Here is an 11,635-nt window from a genome sequence, read left to right as displayed (position 1 = left end):
CTATATGTCTCTCTCCCTCCATCTCTCTCTCTCTCTCTCCCTCCATCTCTATGTCTCTCTCCCTCCATCTCTCTGCCTCTCGTCTCCTTTCAAAGACAACGTAGCTTTATTGGGTCCAAGTGGACGACAACGTCAGGGGGATGAAGATGAAATGGATGATCCGCCTGTAGTCTAGCGAACCTGCGGACGGACGCGCGCACACAGGGGCACGCCTCAGTGCTAAATCGGCTAATCTCGCACCGTGAAAGTAACAATGAGCACTATGCGCGCCTTTGTACTCAAATATAGTACAGTCAGTGCCCGTAGCGTACAGTGATACGTTGTTTCAATATAGGGAGGGAGGAGGGTGTGTGTGTGCACGTATAAATTATAAAAAGATGAGACACACACACACAGTGTGAGAAGCCCCTCAGCGTCTAGGGCAGTAAACAGTGCGGGGTATAGGTGCGTGCCAAAGGGTGTGCTAACTCACTGCGTCAGCTGCCAGGGGAGGTGTTGGATGTCTGGGAAACAATGCCATTGTGTGCATTTGGTGTGTGTGTGTGTGTGTGCCTGCGTGCGTGCGTGCACGTGCGTGTCTGTGTGTGTGAGAGAGAGAGAGAGAGAGAGGGAGAGAGACTGTGAAACAAAGGAGTTGTGTGAGCGTCCTTGTGTACCCAGAGAGTTGCCCAGCTCGCCCCAATATATACTAGTCCCTGAGCAAGACCTGCAGCGCTCACCATGCGTCACCATGCGTCACCATGCGTCACGAGGCATCGTGACGCATCGTGAACGTTCACGATGCGTCACGATGCCTCGTGAGCGCTCACAAATGAAGTGCCCCCTTTGGAAAAAAGTATGCCCCCCCTGCTGAACTGTGCCTGGAGACGGCCCTGGCTCTGTATGGTCAGCCACGTATAGTATAGAGCTATATATACTTACTATACCATGAGGCTATAGTCTGATGCAGGGCCAGCGAGAGCTGACAGTGAACAGCGTCTTGTCAACGCTTTGGCCGACAAAGCCACTGGTTTCCTGCAACCTTTTTCACATCGTTTAAAAACCCATTCTGGTGTTTTAAAGCATTATGTTCTACTTTAGCTATTGAAACAGCAGATCTACAAGCTAGTGATGCGCTACGAGCTTATAGATCGTTAAAATGTTTTGCCAATCTTTGAATATATATTCTTTCAGAGCGAACGTTTTTTAAACTCAAATCTTTGCTTCTGGGGGGGGGGGGGTCCCTGGAACTACATATTTTCAGATGGGGGTCGGCGGCCAATTACCTATATGTTTGGGGTCCTTGACATGAAAATGAGAACGACTAACAAGGAAAACAACACCTCCACTATTCTGCTCTATGTGGACACGAGGTAGTAATGCAAGTGTCTCTGTGTCTCTGTGTGTGTGTGTGTGTGTGTGTGTGCGTGCGTGCGTGTGCCGTGCGCTCCATCGCAGCGAGAACGACGCGTCGTCAGAGAACGAGCAGCTCCTGAGCCGCAGCATCGACAGCGACGAGGAGGCGGCCTCGGACAAGCAGGGGGGCGGGGCCGGCGGCGACCACAACCCCAACCACTGCCTCCTCAACGTGGGAAACAAGCCCGACCTCTGCCTGCTGTCCCTGGGGCTGCTGGCCCGCGAGACCCGGACCCCCAACGGGGGCACCGCCGCCGGGACCGCCGCCGGCTCCGCCCACAACGTCTCCGACCACAGCGTCAACCACCTGGGCAACGGCAACGGCAACCAGTTCACCAGCGCTAACCACATTAGCAACGCCAACGCGCTCAACAACAACAACAACAACAAGAGCACAGGGGTGAGTGCAGTCTGAGTGGACTGAGGACCCTCCTCTATGTCCTTATAGCTTTTGGAGGGTCTGTGTGAACGCAAACGTTATATATACTGTACATTTTGTAAGCTCACTCTGAGCCTGTAGATTATTTCGAAGGCATTTAGTCTAAAAATCGAAATTGTCGATATATGTAGTCTTAGTTTTAGTCATCGTAGCTTAGTTTTCTTTTAGTTTCCGTTTAGTTTTCGTCAGTGAAAAAAGGTAGTCGATGATCATTTTCCGTCATAGTTTTAGTCGACGAAAACAACACTGACCATAACCGCACACGGAAGCCACAGGTGAGTCTTAACTGGCCACGTATGTTGGACTGTTGGCATGACTGACTAACGTATCCCCCCCCCAATTAGACGGCTACCATCGTTCAATAATTTCTCACTTGTGTTATTTATCTTTGACCGACACAGATCCTCCAGAGTCGGAGGAAGAAGATCCTGGATCTGTACGCCAGAGCCTGCAGCGTTGCAGAAGGTAGGACCAGTTCTACTGTTAAGAGTTTTCTTTAGGGTGCAATTGAGCTCAGAAAACCTAAAATACAAATAAGAAAAACTACATTTTTCCCTGTATCCCCCCCCCAGGCCTGAGTCCCACAGAGCTGCCGTTCGACTGCCTGGAGAAGGCCAGCCGCATGCTGAGCTCCTCCTACAGCAGCGAGGCGGCCGTGGTGAAGACGTGGCGCCACCTGGCCGAGAGCTTCGGCCTGAAGCGCGACGAGATCGGCGGCATGAGCGACGGCCTGCAGCTGTTCGAGCGCGTCAGCACGGCCGGCTACAGCATCCCCGACCTGCTGATGCGCCTGGTGCAGATCGAGAGGCTGGACGCCGTGGAGTCCCTGTGCTCCGACGTGCTGCTGGGCAGCCATGGGGACCCCGGGGTGGGGGGAGGAGGAGGAGGGGTACCGACCGGCATGGCGGGGCGCCCGATGGGCGGCGGCCTCCACGGCCAGCTGGTGTCCTGCTCCTCCTCCTCGGCGCCCTCTCCGTGTCCGTCCCCGCGCTGCGCCAGCGTGTGACCACATACCCCCCCATGAGAGGGGCCCGTGTTGGGAGTCCAGAGCGGTGCGGTGGGTTTAGAGACGTCTTTACCCAGAAACACTGACGCAGCACTGGGGCAGATCAGGAGCATGAGGCACATATACGTATACCACAAGCCACCCCCCAGCCACCACCTCCCCGTCATCACATGAAGAACAGTATAGGCCATCAACAACCAAACTTTTTTTTTTTAGGATTTATTTTCTTTCTCTCCCCACATTCACGTTTCCCCCCCCCCTCCATGGAGGAGGGAGTCCTCCATGGAGGAGGGAGTCACATTGACTTAAATGTTGACGAACTAAACTACGCGCTGGACGCTTCAGCACCGAAGACCTTTCTGACGTTTTATTCACCAGATTCTGACAGAGCACTAGTTGTGCCGTTCGCGTCATCGTAAGAACTACAGAAAAGCAGGACTCCGAGGGAACGTGTACGTGTTTAGACCAGAACTGGACTCTGAGAGCACATGTCCGGGTTTAGACCAGAACTAAAGAAAAGCAGGACTCTGAGGGCACATGTACGGTGTTAGAAGACATTTCAACCTTACTCCACGGCAGCAGTGGCATGCAAGGTGCCCATTGGGGAGCATACGTACATACGTACACCTAAAAGCAACGACACCTCATCTGTTCTATGGACTTGAACCTTTGGGGCTGCTGCTGTTGCTACAGCTGCTGCTGACGGGACCCGTCTGGAATAATCCACGTCTTCTTGCTTTATAACTACAGAACAAGATGGCTTCCTCCCCATGCTCGACCCTAAACACGCGTTACCGTCTTTCAACACTCAGCACGCACGCACGCACGTCTGTCTTGCTGTGACTACTTCCCCACCAGTGACCCAGTCTGTGACCCCCCCACCACCACCACCACCACCCTCGTATAACGCTCCCATTCTGCCGGTCCCCCCCCCCCCCCTTTAACCCCCAATCCTGCGGTCTAGTTGCTGCCGCCAGCCCTAATTATTTGGCGTGTGGCGGCCCGGCCCCCTAATAGGCCGAGGTGTTGTGGTTTACAGAGCGGGGTGCAAAGTGCCTGTGATTTCCAGCACCCAATTAAGACATTTTAGCCGGGAACCCCTTTTGGTTGTTTTAAGCATCATGTTATGCTTTAGCTATTGAAAAAAAATATCAGATCTACAAGCTCGTAGCGCGCCACCGAGTGGCTCGCGCGCTACGAGCTTGTAGGTCTGCTATTTTTTATTATTATCGAAGAACGACTGACTATAGAAACATAGCTTTTTCAGAAAACTGTCATTTTCAAACAGACATTTTTTTAATCTGATCTCAGGTCAGAATGGGTTAAGCATTTAAGGCCACTTAACCACTGAAAGCCCAGTGGAAAAGCTGTAAAAAGAATCCATGCATTATAAAAAAAAAGAGAGAGAGGCCGCGGTTTGGAACATATCTAGTATATGTTGTGTGCCCCCCCCCCCCCCCCCCCCCGCCCGAGGGGTTGCTTTGCTTATATGCGCGCCAGGGGGAGAGCATGTGGGGAGGAACGCAAAGCCCCCCGGCCCGGAGCAACAACGGTCACGATGCGATGTCCGACGGGGAGCCACAGGGCCCCAGATTTGTGGTCTTATCTAAATGGAGGCCGTGCTCAAAACACCACCTATAAGTCCTTTAAAACGAGGCAAATGGGAACAATATGCATTTCGGCGTGTCATCCATCATGTGTAGAGCTGCTGTTGGGGCAAGAAACCTTTGCATCTCGCTCTCCGTATTTCAGCCTTTTTTTTGTTAAATGAACGTCCTGCTTCGTCCTCCCAAAAGCAGCAAAATAGCTGCAAACAAGCTCACGACGCATTGTTGTGATCGAGCTCGTAGATATAGGCTACATACCTCTATCTTGACCTCCCCCCTTATCCCTAAAACGTATTAGCCATATTTTACTATTTGAAAAAAAAAAAAAACATTTTTAAAATAGTTCCAACTCGCCGATCGACATCAACACGTTGTGAGCTTTTGTAGTTTGGCTTTATACGTTTATTTTCAAAATAGCAGAGAAATGCCATGGTAACAACCAGAAACCATGGAGTCATCATGGTAAATGGTGCCATGGCTGGTAAGCTTCAGGAGACAGCTTTCAGCTCCGAAACCTGCACATTTCTTACAGGAAACAAAGCCAAGAGTCCATTCCTTGGAAAGGGGGGGGGGGGGGGGGGGGGGGGGCTGATTTATGTTTATCTGATGTCTGATATGTTGTCAGCGTTATGTCTCTGTGTTTCTGCACAGCATCAAATGCCTGGTCCTTGTTTTTTTCACCTGTTCTCTTGTATTCACATATAATATAGGGGCTGGACTCCGGTAGTGTAAATGAATTAAGCCATCTAAAATAGCTATCATTTTAGCATGCATTTGTACCGTCAGTTGCTTTATTTTCACGACAGACACACACACACACACACACACACACACACACACACACACACACACACACACGGTTACAAGAATATAATGGTTCAGTACAGTACAGTACAGTACAGTACAGTACAGCCTTATGTACAGCCTTAGTACAGTACAATGCCTTCTAAATCAGCAGTTCTCACACTTTCATGATTGTCCAAAATGGTTCAAAATATGTACAAGCTCGCAGCGCGGCCATGAAGGGATCTTGTATAATATGCTTTTTGGGTTTTTTAAGACAGTTTCGTGGTAAACTTTGCAAATTGACTGAATTGCAATCATATGGACCTCATATAGACCTAGAACCATATAGAATCATATGGACCTCATATAGACATAGAACCATGTAGAATCATATGGACCTCATATAGACATAGAACCATATAGAATCATATGGACCTCATATAGACCTAGAACCATATAGAATCATATGGACCTCATATAGACCTAGAACCATATAGAATCATATGGACCTCATATAGACATAGAACCATATAGAATCATATGGACCTCATATAGACCTAGAACCATATAGAATCATATGGACCTCACATAGACCTAGAATCATATAGAATCATATGGACCTCATATAGACCTAGAACCATATAGAATCATATGGACCTCACATAGACCTAGAACCATATAGAATCATATGGACCTCACATAGACCTAGAATCATATAGAATCATATGGACCTCACATAGACCTAGAATCATATAGAATCATATGGACCTCATATAGACCTAGAACCATATAGAATCATATGGACCTCACATAGACCTAGAATCATATAGAATCATATGGACCTCACATAGACCTAGAATCATATAGAATCATATGGACCTCACATAGACCTAGAACCATATAGAATCATATGGACCTCAAAGCTGTTTTTCAGACAGGCAAAGTTTTGTCTGCCATTATTATGCTAATGCTAAAATTATATTACAGTTGAGCGGACCTGGATTACTTTACCTCAGTAGCACTTACAATAGTACACACACACACACACACACACACACACACACACACACACACAGTGGAAGCAAATTATTAATTGAAACCAACGTGTAAATGTATATATAACTTATTATTGTACATAACGTATGCATTAATAAATAAATGATTATGAAACCATGTTGTTGCAGGCTGTGGTACTTGACTCTCTTATCAGTCATAAAGAGGTGAATTAATTAGTGCTCTCAGAGTTTTGACTTTTGAGCAACGTCGTCTTGAGCCGTTTGCGGACCGTGCGTGTGTAAGCCAAATGCCCTGCATGGCTACATCGATCTGTCAGACGCGCGGCAGGTTTGTTCGGGACCTTCCGGGAGGATATATAGATGCGCACGCATGGGGGCATTATACACACGTAAACCGATCCTATTTTTAGAGCACGCGTAGGATGGCCCGCGGTATCCGTGCGTCTGGTGTAGCCTGGTATCATTGACATATATTGGTCCTATAAATGGTAAATGGTAAATGGTGCATTTATATAGCGCCTTTATCCAAGGCGCTTTACATAGATTGTGCATTACATTCACCCATTCACACACACATTCATACACCGATGGCAGCGGAAACCATGCAAGGCACCAACTAGCACATCGGGAGCAATTAGGGGTTCAGTGTCTTGCTCAAGGACACTTCGACAGTAACTCTGGGGGAGCTCGGGTTCGAACTGGCAACCTTGCGGTTCCCACCCAGGCACTCTACCCCTGAGCCACCGCCGTCCTATCCAAACACACTGTACGCGCGCAGTAAACGCATGCGCGCAGAATTGCCTAGTGTAGCTTGGCCGTAAGACGTGACGTTGACGAACGACACTAAGATAATTCGGGACAAGACTGACGCTGACGAGCTAAATCATCCGTTTGATGATGGCGGCGCCCACAGCCTCAACGCCGCGGCTTGGTGGGCATATTTTAAATATAATGTCACAGAGAATATGAGCTTGTAGATCTGCTATTTTGATCTGCTATTTAAGTAGTAAAGTAAAGTGTGCCTCTTGGGATACTATTTACATTATGATGAGAGGATATATAAAAAGAACAATTGGTGCAAATCTTTGAATAATATATTATATTCTTTCAGAGTCTGAACGTTTTTAACTCAAATCTTTGGGGTCCCTGAAAAAATATATTTTTCAGATGGGGGTCGGCGGTCCTTGAAATGAAAAGGGTTGAGCAGCGCTGACACAGAAACATGGGTTTTTCTGAAAACGGTTAGGATTTAGAAGCCCTTTCTTTTAAAGAATCGTTAATAACTTCCAAAAAGGCACGTATAAAGTTCAAACGTGACACATATAACGTTGGTGTTTTACGCATGTCTTCCATTTCATTAAAAAAAACAAAATGCTTCAGATTACTTGGGTTTTTACAACTATTTCACTTTATAGTTTTACGAGTTATTTCTGAAAAAGTTTTGAGAACTTTTTGTCTCTAACTTTTTGGTCTAAATGTGTTAAATATGTGAATAAATATGTGATCTTGACCCATAAGGGTTTTTTTTGCTATAGTGGTTCAATGAAAACAGACTTTGTCCATAAAACAGGCTGATGGTCTCGGGCTGTGTGTCCGTGGCCTGTGATGTGACCCAAGTCTGACGTCAACATCCGCAGAGGGCACAAATGCCCGGGTTCATGCACTTTTTATTTGCATTTTAATCCCATTGTGATCGCTGTAATGAGGGGGATTTTAGATCGCCCCGAGGCCCCTTTCACTCATAACGGATTATGAAGAATCAACTGACTGAGTGGAAACCAGACAAACTATTATCCTACATATTCTAACTCTTGAGAGAGCGTAAAATGAAACCAAGTGGACCCATAAGGGTCCATTTGGTTCCATTTTAGATCTACACGGTTACTGGGGACCACCTGGAACCCCCTCAAGGACCCCTGTTGTTCCCCAGACCACTGGCGACCACCTGGAGCCCCCTCAAGTACCACTGGGGACCACCTGGAACCCCCTCAAGGACCCCTGTTGTTCCCCAGACCACTGGGGACCACCTGGAGCCCCCTCAAGGACCACTGGTGGTCCCCGGACCACTGGGGAACACCTGGAGCCCCCTCAAGGACCACTGGTGGTCCCCGGACCACTGGGGCAACGCCAAGTCAATGCAGGGCAAGTATAACGAGGAGGCCAATGAGGCGTTTTCTCCTCATAATCAAAGACGTGTTTCTTGTAATACAAGTATTTATTATTATCGTAATTCATACACAAACTCCTACAACATAAACATAAAAAAGAGCATGTACTGTTACAGTATGTACAGTATAGGGCGTCAATGTTTTGAATAACCACCGGCGACCACTGTTGACATATGTCACCCAAGAGCCTGGTCTGTGTGTGTGTGTGTGTGTGTGTGTGTGTGTGTGTGTGTGTGCACGTGCGTGCGCAGCAGGCTGCCAGTACACTCAAACTCTGCACAGGAGACCTCTGTTCTTTTGGGTCGGCACATTAAGAGACATCAGCAACAGTACAGTAAATATATCCATATTACACTAACATCGTTACTCATTTAAATATAGCCATATTACACTAACATCGTTACTCATTTTGAATTCCGCCAGCTCCGAGGTAATGATGTCACCCGAGCGGCGGAGGCAGGAAAACCCGCGAGGAATCTGACGCCGAAAATAAACTCATTCTTTTCTCCCAGTAGGTGTCACTGTTCACAGAAGTTGGACGCAGTTCTAGACACCTCACTCAGTATCTTTGGTTTTCCACCTTCTCTCTCAGCATGTCGTCACCCAATATAGCATAGTATAGCCTGGTTATTGTCACCCTCGTGCACTGTATATTGATTAGGCTCCCACAGTGAGTGTGTGCGTGCGTGCATTGCATGCATGCGTGCGTCCGTGCATGTGCGTGCAGAATTCCTAAGGCTAAATCAGTGGATTTCGCATCAAGGTCCATTATTTTTTCAGCACTTGATGTCCACTAGTCCCTTCCTAACATTTTAGTCTAGTTTTTATTTGTTGACGAAATTGTCAGTATATTTAGTCTTATAGTTTTAGTCATCATAGCTTAGTTTTCATTTAGTTTTCGTCAGTGAAAAAAGGTAGTCGACGAACATTTATTTCGTCTTAGTTTTAGTCGACGAAAACAACACTGTGTGTGCGTCAGTGCTGCTGGCTGTGGATCCTTTTGTAAAAGGTTAAGTGAGAGAGGAGACGCTGTGCTCTGGGCCATGAGGGCACAGACACACCATCTCCCTCCTCGGGTTTCAAACCCTCACGCCCGAGATAATCTCCTTCACCGCTTGAAGGATGATGACGCACACACACACACGCACACACACACACACGCACACACACACACACACACACACACACACAGTCTGTGTGTGTGTGTGACCCGAGGGTCCGTTTGAGCGTCTCATTCTGAGCGCTTGGCACGGGTTCCCGTGTTCAGCGTGGCGAGGTTGAAGCGATACAGACAGACACGCCGGGCCTCCTCGGGGGGGAATGAAGGAACAGCTCAGGAAGAGAAGACTAATTAAAGCTCTTTATGGCCGCCGCCCGTCAGTTAACTATATACTACTACCACCACCGCACACACACCACCATACACACACACACACACACACACACACACACACACACACACACGTGCACGCGATCCTCCAGGACAACTACAAGCCTGTGCTCGTCCGCCGACCAGTTACCTGCTAATGTGTCCATGTAGCACCTAGTGACCTCATGACATGATGTCATGATTACACCTAGTGACCTCATGACATGATGTCATGATTACACCTAGTGACCTCATGACATGATGTCATGATTACACCTAGTGACCTCATGACATGATGTCATGATTACACCTAGTGACCTCATGACTGTCATGTCATGATGTGACCTAGTGACCTACAGCTCTGAAACATGATGTCATGATTACACCTAGTGACCTCATGACTGTCATGTCATGATGTCAACTAGTGACCTACAGCTCTGAAACATGATGTCATGATTACTAGTGACCTCATGACTGTCATGTCATGATGTGACCTAGTGACCTACTGTTAGAGCCATTTTCTATTTATGATTATTTGTATTTATTCAGATTTATTATTGCCTGCACTATGAACTATTATTTTGTGGTTATTTAATTATTATAATTAAGCTATGAATTTGATGGACTGAATGGAGGTTTCCCCTCCCCTTTCGTGAAACGATTGGTATAGGTGCTAGGCACCTGATGACATATAGGTGACTCCCTGCTGGGAGGGAATGTAGAATGGACTCCCTGCTGGGAGAGAAGGTAGAATGGACTCCCTGCTGGGAGAGAAGGTAGAATGGACTCCCTGCTGGGAGAGAATGTAGAATGGACTCCCTGCTGGGAGAGAAGGTAGAATGGACTCCCTGCTGGGAGAGAAGGTAGAATGGACTCCCTGCTGGGAGAGAAGGTAGAATGGACTCCCTGCTGGGAGAGAAGGTAGAATGGACTCCCTGCTGGGAGAGAAGGTAGAATGGACTCCCTGCTGGGAGAGAAGGTAGAATGGACTCCCTGCTGGGAGAGAAGGTAGAATGGACTCCCTGCTGGGAGAGAAGGTAGAATGGACTCCCTGCTGGGAGAGAAGGTAGAATGGACTCCCTGCTGGGAGAGAAGGTAGAATGGACTCCCTGCTGGGAGAGAAGGTAGAATGGACTCCCTGCTGGGAGAGAAGGTAGAATGGACTCCCTGCTGGGAGAGAAGGTAGAATGGACTCCCTGCTGGGAGAGAAGGTAGAATGGACTCCCTGCTGGGAGAGAAGGTAGAATGGACTCCCTGCTGGGAGAGAAGGTAGAATGGACTCCCTGCTGGGAGAGAATGTGACAGACGGGGAAGCTCACAGTTTGTTGACCGCGCTCACAGGCTCTTTTTGTTTTATTTGAATACAAAGTTTATGTTATGACGAGGAGAAATAAATATGATTTGTTCTGACAAAAACAATCCGATCTTTCAATCAAGAAGAGAGGCGACGCGAGTAATATAACAACAATAGACTGCAACACCACCCCGATCAACAGTGGCCTTATTTGTTTAGTGAGAAAGGCCACGATATTAGTCAACAAACTCCGCATGGTGCGGTAGTAAAGGACGGCAACATTTCACAACTATACAAGCGGCTTGGAAACGGCGACATTGACATTGATTATTACATTTTAACATTCAAGAGTTCAACAGTGTGGACCGTGCATGCAGTCACATCTGTGCTGCTCAGTGCAAAGTGCTCACGTCACTCTAACAAAAACACGTCTCTTTTATTATCGGGACTGGAGATTTTACAATTATTATGAAACCAATACTTTGCGGTGGAATAACGTCTGAAATCATTTGCCATCTTTTTATGATCCTCAGCCTTTAACCAAACGCTCAGAGT

At 47.5% G+C, this 11,635-nt stretch overlaps 1 protein-coding gene across 1 annotated transcript in view; it reads left to right on the top strand.

Moving 5' to 3' along the window:
• The window catches only part of edar (ectodysplasin A receptor), a gene marked incomplete at its 5' end in the record, with an annotated part of 4,428 nt that extends 1,115 nt beyond the window's left edge, over positions 1–3,313 (top strand). Inside the window, 3 exons of the mRNA XM_080785227.1 lie at positions 1,438–1,795; positions 2,236–2,299; positions 2,407–3,313. Coding sequence (XP_080641353.1) covers positions 1,438–1,795; positions 2,236–2,299; positions 2,407–2,840 — 856 coding nt within the window. The 3' untranslated portion in view covers positions 2,841–3,313. The remainder of the gene's footprint in view (positions 1–1,437; positions 1,796–2,235; positions 2,300–2,406) is intronic.
• Between the last annotated feature and the right edge of the window lie 8,322 nt (positions 3,314–11,635).

This window comes from Protomyctophum bolini, assembly GCF_963924005.1.
Source record: "Protomyctophum bolini genome assembly, chromosome: 16".
Lineage (NCBI taxonomy): Eukaryota > Metazoa > Chordata > Actinopteri > Myctophiformes > Myctophidae > Protomyctophum > Protomyctophum bolini.
This window is presented reverse-complemented; position numbering and strand designations above follow the sequence as displayed.